This window comes from Camelina sativa, chromosome 4 (genome assembly GCF_000633955.1).
Source record: "Camelina sativa cultivar DH55 chromosome 4, Cs, whole genome shotgun sequence".
In the NCBI taxonomy this organism is placed as follows: Eukaryota; Viridiplantae; Streptophyta; class Magnoliopsida; order Brassicales; family Brassicaceae; genus Camelina; species Camelina sativa.
The window spans coordinates 11,896,035-11,917,067 of NC_025688.1; the positions used below are offsets into that span (position 1 = coordinate 11,896,035).

Below are 21,033 nucleotides of genomic sequence, written 5' to 3' on the forward strand. Positions count from 1 at the left end.
CTAAGCTTTTCTCTGTCCTCTGATTCTATCTCTAATCTCTCTCCAGTCCAAGAAAAACTCTCCAAGAAGTTTTATTTTCTAAGGGTTATTTTACCGACGGAAAAGTTAATAGTTACTCTACAAGCTCCGATCTGAACCAGATCTCGGATGCATATCCGCTCGTGAACCCTACAACAGAAGCTTCAAAACTGTCCAGCTGCTCTTTATCTTATACATCTGAGCAAGACTTCACCACCACATCATTTGGCTCTAGATCTGGACTAGCATCGGTACCACCATTGTCTCCTTTCCACTGGATTTCGTTGATGGCAAGAGTTTCTCTTGGACCATCAGATGTGTCTTTTCCAGTGGGAACGCCGACGGCACACGGCGAGCGCATAAGCTGGCGGATGGTCCAACAAGGTGCCTCATCGCCGCACGCCACTCTGATCCGACAAAACAACGGCGACTCTTGCTCTCATCTCCCAAATGCATCAACCCTAGGGTGTAATAGGATGGGCCTTGATTATCTTTGTGGCCCATTAACCCCTCTGTGGCCCATATACAGGTCTGAATCCTCAACTGTTCTGCTAAGTTTCTCTCAGAATCGTGTTTGCTTGATAATGGAGAGAAAGGTCTCCCATTCGGTCATAGGAACACTGTCTTTAGAGAATACTAGCTTAATCAATCCTCAAAACCGTTTGGATATTGTACTTTACTTGTCACCGGATATAAGTTTAAGGTTGCAGCTTTGTGGAGTCTCGATTATTATCTGCTATGTTGCGTATCAAGCCGCTGACCCTTCCCCTGACCTTGAACCGAGTATAAACCCTCCCAGATCCAATGTCGATAAGTCTCTATCAAGCTCACCCTCTTTAGCACCTACTATTTCTGTTTGGTCAAGTCGAGGTTTCCTCGGTAACAGAACATTGGCGTCTTTAGAATGGCTTGATAGTCCTATGTGTCGAGGCCGTTTTATTAGCTTTGGTTGGATGGTTGCAATGTGTAGCTCTACGTATGAACCTGAACCGACTAGGTTTTTGAACCTGCTGCTTATACCCATTAACCCCACTTCCCACCTATCACCACTAGATCTTAAGCTAGGGTCTGTTGTCAACTCTCAAGGACAAACTGATTACAAGCTTTGTGTGGATTTCCTTAACCTCCATGGCGTTGAGCTTCATGTGAGGACCCACATGCATTGTTACAGTTTGATACCATTCTCTGCGAAACCGTATGTAGCTTCATCTAGTATCATGAGGTCTGTTCTTAAAAGTTTGAAGGACTATGTGCCTATGCTCATGAACCCTTTCCTGTTGGCAAAAAGCCCTCCAATTGGTTCCCCCGTGGAACACCTTTCTACAAGCTCGACTGCGTTGTACGCTAGAGCCATCTATGACCAATCTTTGGTTGAGGATCTCGTGAAGCCTGGCTTTAAAGACGAATCTACCTTGGCTCCAATAGACTTCTCAAATATTGTAAAAGTTGTCCAAGTTGAAAATCCCTTTCTTAAGCTCATGAAGCTCTTATCCTTATGTTGCTTCGCTTATGTTAAATCTTGTTGTAAGAACACACCTCTTTTTGAGGATCCAGTCTAATTGAAAGCATTTGTTTGACAAAAAAAAAAGTTTTTGCACTGAAAGTTTAGAACATTATTTAAGTTGAAACAAATATACTTCGCTAAAATATGATACAAAAAATAATAATTAACTAGGAGATATCTCGTGTTTTAAGCACGGGTCAACATTTTAAGAAAAAATTATAATACAATAAGAAAAATAATTATTATATTTCTTTTACAAAGTTATTTTAAAATAAAATAAAATAAAAGAAAGATGATAGTAAAATCATAATTTGAAATCTTAATAAAATCTTCGAAATCTAGTTATTAAAAATAATTTTATTGTGGATATAAAATTTTAGTTGAAATTCTGATTGGTTTATATAATTTTTTTTTAAAATTTGGTAATTTTCGTCCATAATTTTCATAATTTTATTAGAGAGAGAAAATAATTTTTTTTTAAATAAATATTATATGTATTTTTAAAAAACTTAGCTGTTAATTTTTTTTTTAAGTACAAATTAGTTTTGATTTGAATAGATTTTTTTTTACTTTTCTAGATTTTTTATTTTTGATCTGTCAACTTTTTTTTATTTTTAATTAATTAGATTTATTTATTTAATTAATTAATCTTAATTAAATTTTCAAATGGTAATTAAACGTATTTTTACACATTTTAAGGTTAGTTTGATATTTGTACTTCCCAATTAATATAGTAGGATATGCATATTACTTTTTCCATTTCATAAAAAATATTATTTTGACACATTTCACATAAATCAAAAAAAATTGAACTATACATGTTTACCTTTATTAAAAGTGTTTAATAGTTTAATTTCAATGAAATAAATTTTGGGGTTATGAAGAAATTAGAAAATTTAGCATAAAAACATATTGGAATATAAAATGACATTTTTCGTGAAACAATAATATTTTTCTAAAATGACATTATCTGTAAAACGGGTGTATTTTTTTATAAACTATTAAAACAATAAAAGAACACATTTAAGCATGAAAAAAGAAACAAAAATTTAGAAAACCCCACCACGTGTTTGATAAACTGAAGGTTGTAAACCATATGCATATGATAACTATATTAAATAATTAAATTATTCAATTGATCATTTAAATCCACTTACGTCATTTTGATAACCGACGTTAATTTTCTTCCTATTTTTTCACTTTGCGTCGGTTCATGTACTGACGTAAATTAAGCGACGTGATATAGCGAATTTCTTGTAGTGATATGTAAGCAAGTCCTAGATATTTCGTTTTAACTTTTTACTGCCCATATGTAAACCACTTCCTAGCTTCAACCAAATTATATTCCATCTAGCTACCTTTACTAGAAACCGATTCAATCAGCAAAAGCCAAAAAGTATTTACCAATCAAATACAGATCATAAATTCCAAATGATAGATCACCGTCCGACATTTCTTAACACATGACATGATATTCATTTTGTTAACTAGCTAACACCGTAACACGTACCAAATATTTTCACCAAAGCAAACAAATTAATAATACACATCTTCAAAACTGAAATTGACCTACAACTTCATAAATCCAAAATGATAGATCACCGTCCAAAGTTATTTCTTAAAACTACTGTTTCCATTATGGCCTGCGCATGCACTCACAGATTTGGACGATCGTGTCAAAGTAAAAGAAGGTGAGCTAAACCGTACGTGTTATTCGTGGACATATAAATTCCACATAGGACAACGGAAACCTTGGGCCTACTACTGCAAATGACTCTCTTTTATATTTTATCAAAACTTGTAGGATATCTTTCGTAAAACTTTATCATTCAAAATTTTCGAAGCTAGGTAACTAATTAACTTCATATTCAATATTTTTTCAAAGAAAAATTTACCACCCTTGCTCTAAATAAACACCAATGATACTAACATAAAAGCTGATATTGCTAGAAAAATCTATGGACGTAAACCAACAATACAAAACCATGGTAAGAACTAAAAGAAGAACATCGCTTTCACGTAAACCAATAATATAATATATTTTGCGAAAACACTACACATTTTTTTAATTCCAATCTATAGCTTTAAGAAATTATAATCAAATATAATATATAGAAATTACATGGAAGGTGGTAGGTGAATGATTTTACCGAATTTTACAAACGTCAAGACTCATTTTGCAAAAAACAAAACTTATTCTTGTGTGTATATAAGACCATCTCTCTTCTCTCCTTATCACTCAGCTTTGAGCTTCTCTCTCAACGAAAGAACTCAAGCTTCTCAAACTCTGTAATCTATAATACGCCGCCGTTTTGATTCTTAATTCTTGTTTTGTCATACCATCATCATTATAAATCATGCAAGCCGCTACGTCGTGTGATCTCAAGTTCCGATCAACAACTCCGACAGCTAGGAGGAACAAACGTTTCTCCCACGTGATTCCAAGGCGCGTGTCTGTTACTTGCGGTTATAGGTCGGAGTCGTTTAGCTTCCCTAACGGTGTCTCCGTGAACCGAGCTGATTGGCAAAGCTCATGTGCCATTTTATCTAGCAAAGTTGCTTCCGTTGAAAACTCCGGCGGTTTAGCCGACAAAATCGCCGCCGTTAACGGTCACACGAACGGCTCCGTCAATCTTGGTATCGTCGCCGTTGAGTCCACTAACGGGAAATTAGCTCCGGTACCGGTTCAGCCGTTGACGATTACTGATTTCTCTCCGGCACCGTTGCATGGTTCTAGTCTCCGTGTAGCTTACCAAGGAGTTTCCGGCGCGTACTCGGAAGCAGCCGCCGGAAAAGCTTATCCCAATTGCGACGCTATTCCTTGTGACCAGTTCGACGTTGCTTTTCAGGCGGTGGAGCTTTGGATCGCTGATAGAGCCGTGCTTCCGGTTGAGAACTCACTCGGTGGTTCAATCCATCGGAACTATGATCTTCTCCTCCGTCACCGTCTCCACATCGTCGGAGAAGTTCAGATTCCGGTTCACCATTGCCTCCTCGCACTCCCGGGTGTCAGAACGGCTTGCGTTTCCCGGGTGATCTCTCATCCGCAAGCCTTGGCTCAGACGGAACACTCTCTCGACGTCCTTACACCACACGCAGCGCGTGAGGCTTTCCACGACACAGCTGCTGCTGCAGAATACATCGCTACTAATAACCTCCACGACACGGCAGCTGTGGCGAGCGCACGCGCCGCAGAGCTATACAACCTCCAGATATTAGCGGACGGTATCCAAGACGATCCGGGGAACGTCACACGCTTCCTAATGCTAGCGCGTGAGCCTATAATCCCACGCACGGACCGGCCGTTCAAGACGAGCATCGTCTTTGCTGCACAGGAGCACAAAGGAACCAGCGTTCTCTTCAAAGTCCTCTCGGCTTTCGCTTTCAGAGACATTAGCTTGACCAAGATCGAGTCGCGGCCTCACCACAACCGCCCACTCAGGGTCGTTGGTGACGGGAGCTTTGGCACGGCCAAGAACTTCGAGTACATGTTTTATGTTGACTTTGAAGCGTCGATGGCGGAGCCGCGTGCACAGAACGCGCTTGCGGAGGTTCAAGAGTACACGTCGTTCTTAAGAGTGCTGGGAAGTTACCCCATGGATATGACACCATGGTCCATGACATCCACCGAAGACGCATGACCCCATCGTTAAAGCAAAAAAAACGAAACAAACCAATAAGTTTATTAAATTTTTATGTATTTTTTGTTGTTGTGAAAATTGTGGTATATACTGAAATGAAACCGTAAATGTAGAGCTCATTATTCACGTGGTGATTAGGAGAAGAAAACAATTTATTTTATTTGTCTGTTACGATATTACCAGATCTCTTACTTTTTTAATAGTGATGAACATTAAGGTTCGCAGAATCTTTTATTGAAGAGTTCCTTTGATTTTATTTTGTAACTTCACTCAATTTTAATCAAGAAAATCAAAGAATATTGGCAATTTAGAAAATAGAGTACATATTTTTGTTTTTATCTAATCAACGTTACTAGTATTTTGTTCTCAGGCTGTGTTTAGTATATGTTTTTTTAACGTAGAGATGTTCGTAATTATGTTTCAGTCGCTGGGAGCTATCAAAGGCTTGAGACCGACCACTTAAAATTTGTTTAATTAGCATCGTGTTTACAATCTTTTGTTTTATGTGAAGACTTTCATCTCCATTTCACTGTTCACCAAAGTTCTTCCTAAATAAACCACTATATAGGCTCCGATTGGTAACTATGTTTAAAAGAAGCGATTAAAAAATTTATAGCGGTTGTAGAGAAAGTGGTTAAAAAGAAAGCGATTAAAGATAGCGGATGGAAAAGATGGTACTGTAAAAGGAAGCGGTTGAGTATTTAGTTTGATTGGTAATATTGTAGCGGTTGAAAAGTATAAAGAATAATAAATTATAATAATTGATATTTGTTTAGTTAAAAGATAAAAAAATGGAATAATAAAATTTTATCTAATTCAAAATATAAAATATTAATATATTTAAATAATACTAAGGAAATTATCAAATGTGATATTAACAAAATTATCAAATGTTTAGTTTAAATCTCCACTATATGATATTAAAAAAATCATAATCTCCAATGAAAAAAGCAAGTTACTATTCAAATCATAATCTTGACTTAATATTTGTTGCTATTTCTTCTCAAATTTTTTTTAAAGGTTAATAAACCAAAAAGAATAGAAATATAAACTATGCAACCTTTTGTGAAAAAAAAAATATTGTGCAACCTCCTTATAATACAAACATAACACAAACGTTGGTTTTTGTTAGTGGTTAGAATTGGTGTTGGCAACCACTAAAAAAAGGCTCTAAACACCTTCTTCAATCGCTTGTTTCAACCATGATATCCAACCGCCTTCTTCAATCGATTTGTTGATTGGTGATCATTAGAGCGGTTCGTTTGCAAACGAGGATTTTAGTTGCTTCCAATCAGACCATATCTAAACCGTAAAATAGTCTCTACATGACTAAAAGTCTAATAAACCAACGAAGAGGAATTCAAAAACAACTGTGAATGATCCAAAAAAAAGACCCACATAATACTAAATGAACAATTCTTGGGTTCACTCCTACGGTGAACCTTTTTGTTCACTTCTCCTTATTTTAGCCAATAAGAATCTGACATGTCATAATACATTTAATAGCTTATTCATTCACCAGCTTATAAAATAAAGAAACAAAATCCGCATATATTATTATAAAATTAAAAACTTAAACCGCTTATTTATAAATCCAAACCGATATATAATTTCATTCTAATTGTCAAATCTAAACCCTAACCATCTCATTTGTAAACCCAAACCGCCATATGATTTCATTCTAATTGTCAAATCTAAACCCTAACCATCTCATTTGAAAACCCAAACCAACATATAATTTCGTTCTAATTGTAAAATCTAAATTCTAAGCATCTCATTTGTAAACCCAAACCGCCATATGATTTCATTCTAATTGTCAAATCTAAACCCTAACCATCTCATTTGAAAACCCAAACCAACATATAATTTCGTTCTAATTGTAAAATCTAAATTCTAAGCATCTCATTTGTAAACCCAAACCGCCATATGATTTCATTCTAATTGTCAAATCTAAACCCTAACCATCTCATTTGAAAACCCAAACCAACATATAATTTCGTTCTAATTGTAAAATCTAAATTCTAAGCATCTCATTTGTAAACCCAAACCGCCATATGATTTCATTCTAATTGTCAAATCTAAACCCTAACCATCTCATTTGAAAACCCAAACCAACATATAATTTCGTTCTAATTGTAAAATCTAAATTCTAAGCATCTCATTTGTAAACCCAAACCGCCATATGATTTCATTCTAATTGTCAAATCTAAACCCTAACCATCTCATTTGAAAACCCAAACCAACATATAATTTCGTTCTAATTGTAAAATCTAAACCCTAACCACTTCATTTGCAAACTCAAACCGACATATAATTTTGTTTGAATTGTAAAATCTAAACCAAGCCAATATTTAACTTTCTTTTTAAAAAAATATACAGAATTTGTTTTCTTAATTTGTTTTGCTTTTTAAATTAATTTTGATATATTTAAAAAATGTATAGAAAATTCTGATTGGTTGAAAAGGAAGAAGTGAACAAGAAGGTTCACCCTAGGAGTGAACCTAAGTATTTTTCATTCTAAATTTATTTAGAAGAAAAAGATTACGTTTAAAGTTGTACTAGTTTCGGATCCGCACGTACGTGCATGGTTATTTTTGCATAATTTTATAAAACTTAGAAAATTTTCATGTAAACTTCTACTCAGACCTGCATGAATGATATATATATATATAAAATATATATAATTTAGATACGTGATATTACGTGTATATTAGTCTAAATTTAATCTAAACATTTCTAACTGTTTGTTTAAGGATGTTAAAACAAATTTGGATTCGGTTTCAGTTTTATTTATTTCACGTATTTAACCTAGATGTATATATTTTAGAATGAGATACTCGTCATGTTCTGTATACGTGACGCTAAAGATATTAAAATTGAATTTAACTCAAATGTCTTGTTAGATATTTTGGACCACTAAATGTTGTTACTACTGAGATATTTGTCTTGTTTTGTATGAGATACTCGTCTTGTTTTGAATTTAACCATAACCAATAGTCAATAAACCGTAATTGTACCCGTGTTCATGCCTACTTGTCCATACCCATCCCGTTGCATATCATAGAGTTTCCAGATGACCTACATATAATTGTCAAGCGATCAAACCCGTCTAATATGTCTGATTGCAACGTTTATTTTTTTTTACCTGAAAAAACCTATTTCTCATAATTCACATGAGTAAATAGTATGTCCGCATATGTTCTGCTTGAATTTTTGTTCCCAAATTCTCTTCCCGTATTTTGCCATACATGAATATACCCAAACAAAATTCTCATAACATGATTATTATGGAACTAATTTGAATGATTTCCTAAAATATAATAAATATGTTGTTTAATCTTCTTCTTAATATGTAAATTGGATCATTTTGGCAACATGGATATTTGATATGATTTTTTTTTTAACCCTTAAGTGTACTCCCCAATTAATAGTATAATTTCCTTCAATTATTGAATGAAATATTTCTTAGTTATACCAATGACAATTTAATGTAAATTCCCTATATATTTAATGATCTTCGATTATTTCACCATTAGAGCTTTATAAAATTATTAGAAAGGTAACATTATTTATATTTTTAAAGATATGATTTTAAATATTTATTTTTTATATCTCATAATATAGTTATATTATTATATTACAATATATATTAAAATTAATTTAATTTCTAAAATATGTAGGGGATAATATTTATCAATTTTGAATAATATTTACCAATTTATAAGAGCAAATATTGTGTATATAAATAAATTGAATATTAGTGGTAGTTGACAAAAATATATATATATATATATATAGCAGTAGTAGTTTTATGTAATTTTATAGAATATTAAAGGTAAATAATAAATTGGCTATAGAACTTTTTTGGGATGAATGTGAGTTTTTTCTCGAGAATGTTTTTTTTTTAACATATAGGGAATATATTATTCATAAATTGTAGATAGCATGAAGATTTCCTTGAAATTTTCTGGAGTTGATAAAAAAAGAGAAGTCAAGGTCACGTGTGAACCCAGAAAGGTTCAACGTTTGTTGGTTTAAAAACAAATCAAGGAGCTCGCCCGATTGTTTTCTAGGTCACTGACAAGAAATTGGAATTACAATTTCCAAGAAACTTCTTTTTTTTTACACAAAAGGACTTTTTATTGATTTTCACAGACGAAACCAGAGGCATCCTTACAATATAAACAGAGACTGCAACAACTGAAACAGAAGCATAACTAAAGCTAACGAAAACAAGGGTTTAACCAGAATTAAAACTTGAGAAATACTAAGCTAAGATGACATTACATCACAACCAAAAAAAGGGAAGAGAGGTCCTAGTCATCTTGACTGTCATCCAGCTTCACTGCATAACATAAATCCATCCAGATTGATGCTTTGCGCAGCTCCAAAATTCATAAACCAAAGGCTATCATGCCTATTAAGATTAAACTATTCACACCAAAAGTTAAACTTGACAGAATTAAGTAGAGTGATCAAGGAGGGTTAGGAGAGTGATGATTAACCTCCATTTCCTGATCTGGTGGGCTTGATCTTTTCTTCATTGAGAGTTCCTTTTTTGGATTAACATCCCTTCTTCTTTTTGAACATTCTCCTACTTCTTTTTTAGACTGCAACTTAGGGAGATCCCCACAGTCTATGTTTGACCCTGTAGATTCTTCCTTACCCGAAAGATCAAAATGAGGGAAGGCTAGAGCAAAATAAGGACCTGAATTCTGCTTAGGATGGTGTTCGATATTCTGCTGGATCGGTTCTTTTAAAACAGGTACTTGAGCAACAGGACTTGATGGTTGTGATATGGGATTCGGGTCTAACTCTTCCATCTCTTCATTTCTCCTTTGATGAGTTTGGATACCTTGATTGTTGTAGGGATTATTGTTTGTAGGTTCAAAGGGGCATCTGGAGGTAGGATGCATGATTCTGCAGCAATTAGTACATATGTTTTCCATCTTCTCGTATTGGAATCCTATCATAGCTCTATCTCCCGATTGGAATCTCGCCCTTCTAAAAAACTTGAAACGATCAGTGATTGAAACCCAAATTTTTGCTCTGATGAATGAAACTTGGTTTGTAACTGAGTCTTCAAAGTCAATTTTCACAACTTCACCAAGGGATCTAGCTATCCTGCGGATGGTTTTTGCAGTGATATAAGGGAAAGGCAGCCCCCTGATTTGAACCCAAAGGTCTAATGATGTTAAGAAGTCCAATCTGGGTAAGTCATCCCATCTTTGCAGTGCTATAAACCATCGATTGAAGCTCCATGGTTCACGCTGTAGAACTTATCTCAGGTCGCGTTCAGATTGAAATCGAAATTGGATGAAGCGATCATCTAGGACTCTGCCATGAACCGAGGATGAAAGGCCCCAAGCTATGGGAAGATTTTCAGCCACTTCAAGCAGGTTCTGCTCCACTGGGTTGAGAGGTCGAGCGATCAAGCTTAATCTGTTACTTGCTAAGACTTCTTCATAGTCTGAGTGTGGGATTAAAAGCTCTGGGTCGTCTCGCCCTAAAGCTAAGTACTGAAGCTTATCCCACAAATCTTTATCCATTTAGACTCTCTAAGAAGGAAAGACGATGGTTTTGAAAATACTTGAGAGGAATTATTTATAAGAGAGGGATAGGAGTTAAGAAGTGTTTCGAAGAGGATATAAAAACTTTAATATACTGCAAGGATTATCTCTACAGTAGATTTGAGGAAGAGAATTCAACTGCGGTAGAAACAAAAAGTGGGAGGAAACGAGATAAGGTGTGGGAGGATAGTCAACTTAGGATGAAAAAATCTGAAGAAAAGACAAGGAAACGTCCATCACACCTCTTCCTTTTTTAAAAATTAATCCTCAGGGTTGAAAAAATCTACCGATGACTAACCAGGTAAATAGACAGAGACCTGGTCAAACCTGTTATGCTTATCCTGGGTCCTTCCTTCTAGATGAAAAAGTGATTTAATCCACCTTGGACTCCTCGTGCTACATATGACTGGAAGAGATTATTTTTTATTACACTACAAGCAATTAGGGAGGCTCCTCTGTTGGAATGAGTTTGTGCATTTTCCATTTTTCAATCAGGAATGAGGTGGAGGCTTCTTGTAAGCTCTGAAACATAGAATTGGAGTGAAGGCCATTCTTGAGGATAGGTTACTGCATTGTTGAGTTCAAAAGCATCAGAGGAGAATATCACTTGTTTAATTTTGTGGCTAACCATGCTGTTAATAGCCCACATAGCACTCTGAAATTTTGCCTCTAACAAACTTGAAACTTGAGACTGTGATAGTCTACTATGCATCCAAACTTTGCCCTTCCAATCCCTTAAAACCCAAGAGAAACCACATATTCCAGTAAGTTTGCACCAAGACATCCCAATGTTACATTTCAACCATGACTGAGGAGGATTAATCCAATCCAAACAATCTTTTCCTCTGCCAAACACTTTAGAGCTCGTATTGCGTGATTCCCTACCTTGTGCATTAAACCATAACTCTGTTTCCTCTCTGATTTTGAGAACCAATGCCAATAGATCTTTTGATTTACCTTCAAAGAAGAGATCATTCCTGTGTTTCCAAAGGTACCAAAGTATCCAAGGAAAACTCCTTCTGATGTATTGGGGAAACTTGTGGTTCTGTTCGATAGAAAGTAAATAAGAAAAATTAGCGAATTCAGAGGAGTTATCGAACCCGCCTTCAGGAGTTGGGAATTCGGAGAGTGCCCAAATCTGTCTTGCTATGGATCAAGAGAATAAAACGTGATTGATTGTTTCTTTTTCCAGACCACAGAATTGGCATCTCATGTCTTTGCTCAGTCCTCTACTTTCCATTTTGTCTGCAACAGCTATTGCTCCACTTAAAGCTCTCCAAATAAAATTTTTGATTTTGGGAGATGTATGTAAAGCCCATACTTGAATCTTTAGATCATTAAGAGAGGGTCTGATCTCAGCTCATGTGATCAGATCATGATTATTCAATCGGCTTGCCAAAAGGTATCCTGTTTGGACTGAATAGTCTCCACTCCTCATATGGTTCCAACTCCAAAAATCAGGCTTTGATATCACAGGCTTGTTTGTTAAAATTATCTCCACATCCCTTGGATAAAATAAGTCTGCTAATGAATCTTGATTCCAGTTCCTGGTAGATAAATCAATTAAGTCTGAAACCTTCATATCCAAATTAATGAATATATTTTTCATTAGAGGAATTCTTCTTCTATCATCAAAGAGCCACGGATCTGTCCAAACATAAGTTTGCTGGCCATTACCAATCATTCTCTTAATACCTGTTAGCAGCAATTCTCGTCCATGAAGAATACTTCGCCAAATATAAGAAGGACGATAGCCCATAACCGTAGTTAGAATCTCATTGTTGTCAAAATATCTACTTTTCATAACTTTAGCATAAAGGCAATCCGGGTATTGTAAGATTCTCTATGCTTGCTTGGCTAGTAATGCTTGGTTGAAAGCTTGCAAGTCTTTAAACCCTATTCCTCTTTGATCTTTTGTTAAGGAAAGCTTATCCCAACTTATCCAGTGAATCTTTATCCTATGTTCGAATGAGTTCCACCAGAAACTAGACATCGCCGAGACAATTTTTTCACAGGTTGTGATTGGTAATTTGAAACACGTCATTGCATAAACCGGCAAGGCCAATGCTATTTCTTTTAGAAGCGTTTCTTTGCCTCCAAGAGATAGTGTACGTTCAAACCAGCCCGATAATTTTGTTTTTAGCCTATCATAAATATAGTCGAGCATATCAACTTTTGAACCACTAAAACATTCATGCAAACCTACTTATGAGCCAGCTCCCCCTTCACTATAAATTCCTGTTAACAGCTTTAAGGAGTTCCGAGTCTGCTGATCCACTTTGGATCCAAAAGTTAAGGAGGACTTACGTACATTAATCCTTTGCCCCGAGACATCACCATATGATCGCAAGATTGTCTAAAGAGTGTTAACCTGATCGAATGAAGCTTTGCAACTAAACAAACTGTCATCAGCGAAGAGGAGGTGATGAATAGATGGCCCAGAGGGTGAAAACTGGATTCCTTGAATTGCGCCTGAAGTTTCAGCTCTGTTTAGCATGTGTGAAAGGCCTTCCGTACAAAGTACAAAGAGAAAGGGAGAAATAGGATCTCCTTGTCTCAGGCCTCTGTGAGGCGATATCATTCCATAAGATTGATCATTCATTAAAACCGAGTAAGTCACTGTTGAAACACAAAACATGATCCAATGAATCCACTTATGATGGAATCCTAGAGCGTTGAGCAATCCTCTTAAGTAATTCCATTCCAGTCTGTGAACGGCTTTAGACATATCGGTTTTGATTGCCACAAACTCAGTTGAAATTGACGGATAAGTCCTGAGAGCATGAACCAATTCATGGGCAATAGATATGTTGTCAGAGATTAGTATTTTGGGTACAAAAGCAGATTGGGTAGGAGAGACTAAATTAGGTAGAAGAGGTTACAGTTTTGAAGCCAAAATCTTGGAAATGATCTTGTAAAGGACTGAACAAAGACTAATTGGCCTAAGATCTGACATTAACTTGGGGTTCTTAACTTTAGGGATGAGGCAAAGCTGAGTGTAATTCCAATCATGAGGAAATGAACCAGTGTTAAAAAAGTTCTGAACTTCTAAAGTGATATGGGGGCCAATGATTTCCCAGTATTGTTGGAAGAATAAACCAGTCATTCCGCAGCTCGAGGGGCCTTAGTAGGGTTTATGGAGAAGACTACTTTCTTGATCTCTCCAATGGTCACTGGACTTATTAGAGAAGCATTCATTTGGGAAGAAACTTTTGGTTGGAAGTCATGAAATAACCAGTCAAAATTCCATGGGTTAGATGATTTAAATAGCTCACTGAAGTAGGTAATAGCAACTTCTCCTTTAGATGCTTCTGATTTTTGAGTGTTTCCATTACAATCTATCAGGACTTGGATTCTGTTCTTTGATCGAGAGTTTTGGACTGAAACATGGAAATTTTTTGTGTTACAGTCACCTTCTTGTAACCAATTTTCACGACTTTGTTGACTCCAGTAAGATTCTTCTTCTCTGTATGCAATCCTCAGCTGATTCCTAAGGCTATGGAGTTGATAAGAAGAGGGAGATGAAGAAGATTGATCTTGCTCTAAAGCTAATTGAATCTGATGTATCTTGTCCAAAGAGTTTAAGCTGTTTTCCTTTTTCCAAAGACTTAAAGCTTTCCGGCAAGTTCTAAGTTTATCTGAGACTGAAGAGAATGAAGACCAGGACGAAGAAATAGCTTCTTTAACGAGGGGCTTATTTAGAAGTCTCTTATCAAATCTGAAATTCCCTCTATAAGGCCTATTTGAGGAAAGAAGCTTGACTAATATTGGTCTATGATCTGAACCCCTTTTGTCGAGAAAGTTTTGATTCGAAGTTGGGAATAAGTGAAACCAATTTTTGTTCCCAAAACATCTATCTAGTTTACTCTGAATCCATAAATCATTTCTTCTTCCTCCCCAGGTGAAGCTGTTACCAGAGGATGGCAAATCAAGCATTTCACAATTTCTGAGCATATCCGCAAAAGGTAAGAAAGAGGCTTCACTTCTTCGAGGACCTCCCAGTTTCTTTTCATTATTCAGAATTTCATTAAAGTCACCCAACATACACCAACTTTCCTTTCTAGTGATTCCTATGCGGATAAGTTTTTCCCAAACTAAAGGTCTAGAAGAGAACAGAGGTTCACCGTAAACACAGGAAACAAAGAAATCTATATCTCCAAACTGTACATGAAGATCTAGTAAGTTTTTATCCACACTCTGAAAAGTAATATCAACACTATTTTTCCAAAATAAAGCCAAACCTCCACTCTTGCCTATAGGGTTAATAGTAAACACTCTATCATATCCTAACCATTCATGAATATCTATTAAAACATTACTGGTATTCATAGACGAAAATCTCAGGGAAATACTCTTTACGCATTTCCTTGAGCCTAGAAATTGTCAAGTCTTGAGACCGTCCCAAGCCTTGACAATTCCAACTTATAAGGCTCATTGGATTTTGGACGGTCCCTCCATTGGAACCATCTTTTGGTTTGTGGTTTTGGCCACTTTGAGAGGCTTGTGAACTTGGATGTTGTCTTTCCGTTTACCCAACTAAATTGTTTCTGAATCTAAAGAAAATTCAGAAATAAGAGGAGGGTAGGCTAGGGAAGTACCTTTTTTATTCCTTGCTGGCTTAAGGGATTTCTTCCGGTAAGTGGAGGTCGAGCTTGTTGTTCCCGAAGTTCCAGGTTCAGAGTTGATGATATCATAAACATAGGATGAGTCTAGCTGTACTTCATATAGATTTTGTCTTGTTCTTCTTGATAATTTGGTGAAGAAGGTTCCAACTGAGGTTCATTGATAACTGCTGGTACGGTGTTACTCTTGTCGAGTGAAGAATCTTGAGAATTCAAAAGAGGAAAGTTGAGGGAAGATAAGACCGTGGATCTATCATGAACAAAGTCCATCTGCTCTTGTCCTTTGAATTCTTTCTGCTTCTGGAGGAACAGGGGACACCTCTCTCTTTCATGTGTAAGGCGTTGACAAAAGAAGCATCGCTTTTGAATCCTTTCGTAGTCATATAAGATGGTGATAGTCTCACCAGATGGAAGGTTTATCACTTTGGAACGCCTAAGTTATATTGAGACATCAAACAAGATCTCAACCCTAACGAAATCCTTGTTATGCGAAATTGATGGATCATAGTCAACTTGTATAACTGGACCTGCAAACTCAGCAAAAACTGAAATCGCTTCCCGAGTATGATGATTGACTGGTATATTCCTAATTTGAACCCAAATCGGGATTGATTGGAGAAAAGTTGATGGTGGATTTTCAACCCATCTATCTAGAACTAGAGACCATTGATTATGCGTATGCACCCCCAAATTGAGAATCTTTTCCAAGTCTTGTTTGTATTTGAAGATGAATTGGAACTTATCTTTGGAAAGGGCAACTCCTCGAACTCGATCATAGATTAGCCACTTCCTTGGCATGTCGAGTACTATGTCCGAAACGTTCTGGCAGTCTGGATTGAGAAGTCTTCCCATTAAACTCATAGAATTTGTCTCCCTGGAAGAGAACTGAGGCAGATCCTGTAGATTTAAAGGCTCATCTGCTTCTTCTAGCGACATAGCCTTGATTAGCTTATCCATCGAGAAAGTCATTCTAAGAAACTTCAATCTGAACCACTTGAAATCAAGAGGGGCGAATAGAAACCCAGTACTGGAAAGCTTCTGTGTTCTTGAGGAAACATGAAAGATGATAATTGAATCTCCAAAGTGAACAGAAAAAAGCGTAACAGGTGAAAAACAAAGAAAGAGAACGTGTTTTTCCAACTAGATATTTTCACTGGAAGGATAAAAGACTCTGACCCACAGAGAAGTTCCTAAGCCCAAAAAAGATATTCTTTTTCAATTTCCAAGAAACTTATATGTTACAAAATTGTAATCACACATGCATTATATATATCCACAGATATAGCTTTTATTGGCTTTGATTGGTAGCACTCAATCGCCTCTTTTGGAAACGAGATGGTCAAATGGCTACCAATCATCATGTCGGTTGGAGATGGTGTTTGGGATGAGCGGTTGGAGTCGATGGAAAGAGTGAGTGGTTGGAAGTGATTTTGAGCGGTTGAAAAGATGAAAACCAACCACAAAAAAATATGAGTGTTTGGCAACTTCGGTTGGAAACGAAGAAAATTAAACAATTTTTTTTATTAGATATTTGTTCATAATGATGGCTTTTTAAAAAAGTGGAAAATATTAATGTGTCTCTAGTAATACATGTGAAGAAGTTAAATTTGATTGGATTTTCAAATTAGCCCGATAAACTTTTATGTTTTGTTATTAATTTAGACTTTAAAAATTTATACACAATTTTAATTTAATGACAGATTCACTTGTAAGAACTTATAATTAGCCTAATTGTGGAACTAAATTACAATTGTATGTTTGAAATGTTTTAGATATCATCACAACAACCATTAATATTTCAAATTAGGAATTTTAAAATATATTTATTATTGCATACAATTTTTATAATTTATTGGTTATTAAGTTTTCATGTTATAAAATATAATATATTCTTCTATATTTTATTATTGAATTGAATTAATTTATTTTTTATAATTTAATATAATATATACTATTCAACCGCTATAATGCTACCAATCAAGCAAAATATTCAACCACTCTCTTCTACCATACCATCTTTTCTATCCGCTATCTTTAACCGCTTTCTTTTTAACCGCTTTCTTTTCAACCGTTCAAAAAATTTCTAACCGTCTCATTTAAACGTGGTCACCAATCAGAACCATTGTTTTACTTTCGATTTTCTGGTGAGTAAAGATACTTTTAGAATCGACCAAACTTATACTATAGAATTCATACAAAAAAACATACTTGAATTTCCCCATTCAGTTTTGGTTACAATTGTTTGGAAATTCAGCTGAATGTATGTTAAGTCCAAAGCTATGAACAGAGCCGATTTCTAATGATCTAGAGACTTGAAAGAAAAGAGATACATAACTAGGTGTAGTTCTATATATTACAAACAAATTTGAGACTACTGAAAACATTGTATAGCCTTTTACAGCTTATATTATACGTCTAATATATTTTATTTGAATATATATAGTCTAAAACAATGCCTTGTGCTAACTTTATAGAAAGTTAGGTCTGGCTATAAAAACTTGTTACAGATACGTCTGAATTCACAGTCTAGCCATATAAAGAGTCTTCCACCAAACATTTGTACTAATTATCATCTTGGAGGATTTTAAACCAAACTCCAGACTAATCATCTAAATGTATTTAAAAACTAGTAATAATTTTAATCCACTTAAAACATCTGTAGTGACCAAAACAAGATACTATTTACGATTAGTAGATTGGAAATATATTTCCATCACTCGAAGTTAGACATTGGAACCACTTCCCACAAAACAATCACGAATTAATCTGAATTTTAACTATCTCTAAAATCATCGTAGTCAACAAAACAAAACTTACTTTAATTTTTCAGGTGGGAGAACGATTATGTGATGATGGTAGGAGAGAAAAATAACCATTTGGGGTTTGGTGGGAGAGAAATAGTCGAAAATATTTGATATATGTAATTTATAAATCTAGCATCATCATGTTGTCATATTCGATCATGAAATAATATTTGGTAGTGTTTATGAGCATAAGAATTGCATGTACATAATATTATTTCCCCATAATTTAGCATTACCACATAAGAAGAGGCGTGGATGAATCAGACGGGGTGGTAGTTGGTTTTGTCTCGTTGCATTTCTTTTACCATTTCAAGACTTTATTAACGTATAATAAGTCATTTTCATTAGCTAAGCAAAATAGAGTTTATGAATAATAGATTAAATTTTAAGATTAAGCTAAACTTTAAAATATTATTTTTAAGTAGTCATGTACTATTTTATTACTCTGTTGTAATTTTATAAGTGTGTAAAGGTAAACCAATTTATAATAATAATATTTAAAGGAACGTAATAGTATTGTTTTATTTAAAAGGAGTCAAGAAGAATGGCGAAATGATGAGTGAGGAAGTAGGTGGGAGAGATTTTGTGTAATGGTGGTAGGTGGCGTCGAAGGGAGCCATCAGCCATGCATTTTAGGATTTGCCGCGTTGTCCATATTTATATATTTGACTATTACATAAAACTTAAAATAAAATATGTATTATCAAATAAATTATTCAAAACAACGTAAAATATATTACTATTAGTAATATCTATTATATTAAACATGAAGTAAAAACATCTCATATTCAATCTTAGCAAAATTTTATCGTTTTGCTATTAATGAAATTATTTTTAATGTTGAATTAGTTTGCCTCTGAACATAAATTTATCTATTTTTCGCATTAAAAATAAATCAAAAAAATCGACAAAAAAAATCTAATTGCATAAAAAGTTATTTGCAAAACTAAAATTTGCTAATTTAATCCCTAAATTTCCCGAAAAAACTCTCTTGGACATTTAATTAAAGAATCTATGACCATAATCTATCATGCATTACACGTTTAAAGGGCTTAGATTGTTTAAAGATCGACATTAATACAATATTATTGGGTTTCTGGAGGAAAAAAAGCTTGATGACAACTATAAAGATAAATCCTCGAAACCCTAAAAAGATAAATCCTCCACAACTATAAATACAATTCTATGTTTGCTTTCACCCTAAACCAAGTAGAAAAAAAAAACTCTCTTCTCTTCGATTCACCACTTTTAGGGTCTTAATTTTTTTCTCGGCTTTGTATCGTTTTAGTTTATTCAATTAGTTTGATGGGTTGTTAAAAAGGTTTGATCTTTGGTTGATCTACAGATTGGCGTTGGAGGAGGTAAAGTTTTTGCAGAAGCAAAGAGAGAAATTTAGTGATCCCAGCTTTATCTTCAACGGGAGAAAGCTGAAGCAGAGAAAGAGGAACTTATGTTGCAAGATACTTTTGCTCAAGAGACTGTTTTTTTTTTTGAAGATCCCAACATGTAACCAAATCTCTCTCCGTTTAAAAATTTAACCTAATTTTCTAGAGTGAGCTGCCTTTGCAAGTGTTTTAAGGGTTGTTTTGATTCTTTAGGGTAAAGTATATTGAACGAGAATTGGCTAAGAAGAGGGGAAAAATATTGATGATGCGGAGGAGGTTGAGAATGAGTTGAAGCGAGTGGAAGATGAGTTATATAAGATACCTGATCATCTAAAGTAAGTTGCTTTGCCTAATGGTTTGAATATTGTTAAATACACTTTCTTTGATTTCATGATAAACCTTTAAGTGTTTTAATGACTAATGGTTTGTTATTTGGGTGGATGGTATAGATCTGCCAAGAAGCTTTTGTAAGAGTAGAGGCTTATATATGGGTCGGCCAAAATCAGAATTTAGTATTTTATTTTCCTGTTTGTGTAGTGGTTTCTTGGAGAGGTATATTATTATGATTTTTTCTCTCTTTGAAGATAAAGTTGGGATCCTTATTGTACAGGGCTAGCATTTTAGGATATTGGTCACTAATTACCTTGGTTTAGACGGCTTAAACCATCCTCTCTGCGAGGAAACTCGAGAAGCTGATCGATTCTATTGAAGTTACTCCTGCTGAGTTAGCTGAAGAGCTGATGCAAGACGATGACACTGACATTGTTCTTCGTGGAGTAGTTAGTTTTGTTGAGAAGAGGAAGGTCGAGCGAAGCAAAACCAAGGAGCTGGAGGATGCTATGTGTAAAGTAATTGATGATGACTACGTAGTTGATGATGACGAAATACAAAATGGTTCTAGGAATGGTTCGAATAAGAAGAAAGGGAAAGGAAGAGGCAGAGGGAAAGGGAAAGGAAAAGGAAATTAAGAAGATAAAAGAATTATTATTTTTTATTTAAAATCGGGGGCATTTTAAAAATAAAATACATCTCATTAGGAATCTAATTATATTTTTACTCTGTTTGGTTTGGTGGTTCTTGACAAAAAAAAAAATTAGAATAAAAAATATTTAAATATATGTTTCTATACAATTAATTCTTTTAATAAAATTTTGGTTCGAATAAAATATTTCTGTAAAACAACAAATGCATGTGATCATCTCTTTCTTTCCGTTTCTATATGGGGAATATACAAAGAACAAAAGAGAGAGAGAAAGAGAAATGGAGAAGAGTATCATCAATGGTTGGTCAAGAGAGATAACACAAAAACATGGGGTGTAGCTTTTAAAGAAAAGATTAATAGATATTTTTGGACATTTTTTAAATCTCCTTTTTTATCTCTCACCAATTTCTCATTTTCCTCTTTGCAGAGGTAATTTATCGTTTTTTTTCGTTTTTTTGTTCCTCCATATTCATCATCGTCACCAATGCTTTAATTATGCATGTGTTT

At 34.8% G+C, this 21,033-nt stretch overlaps 2 protein-coding genes and 1 long non-coding RNA gene across 3 annotated transcripts; 2 read left to right on the top strand and 1 right to left on the bottom strand.

The window, feature by feature from the left end:
- LOC104780319 (arogenate dehydratase 4, chloroplastic-like) lies at positions 3,733 to 5,402 on the top strand. The gene has a single exon (XM_010504817.2). It carries the CDS (start codon positions 3,880 to 3,882, stop codon positions 5,161 to 5,163), a length of 1,284 nt encoding a protein of 427 aa, XP_010503119.1. The 5' UTR covers positions 3,733 to 3,879; the 3' UTR covers positions 5,164 to 5,402.
- LOC104780320 (uncharacterized protein At4g02000-like) lies at positions 9,270 to 11,154 on the bottom strand. The gene is made up of 2 exons (XM_010504818.2): positions 9,669 to 11,154; positions 9,270 to 9,594 (listed from the first exon to the last, which is right to left on the bottom strand). The coding sequence occupies exons 1-2, from the start codon at positions 10,134 to 10,136 to the stop codon at positions 9,496 to 9,498; spliced, it is 567 nt and encodes a 188-aa protein (XP_010503120.1). The 5' UTR covers positions 10,137 to 11,154; the 3' UTR covers positions 9,270 to 9,495.
- On the top strand, positions 19,266 to 20,515 carry LOC104780321. The gene is made up of 3 exons (XR_766698.2): positions 19,266 to 19,412; positions 19,505 to 19,665; positions 19,758 to 20,515. It is a non-coding gene; the product is annotated as an uncharacterized LOC104780321 (long non-coding RNA).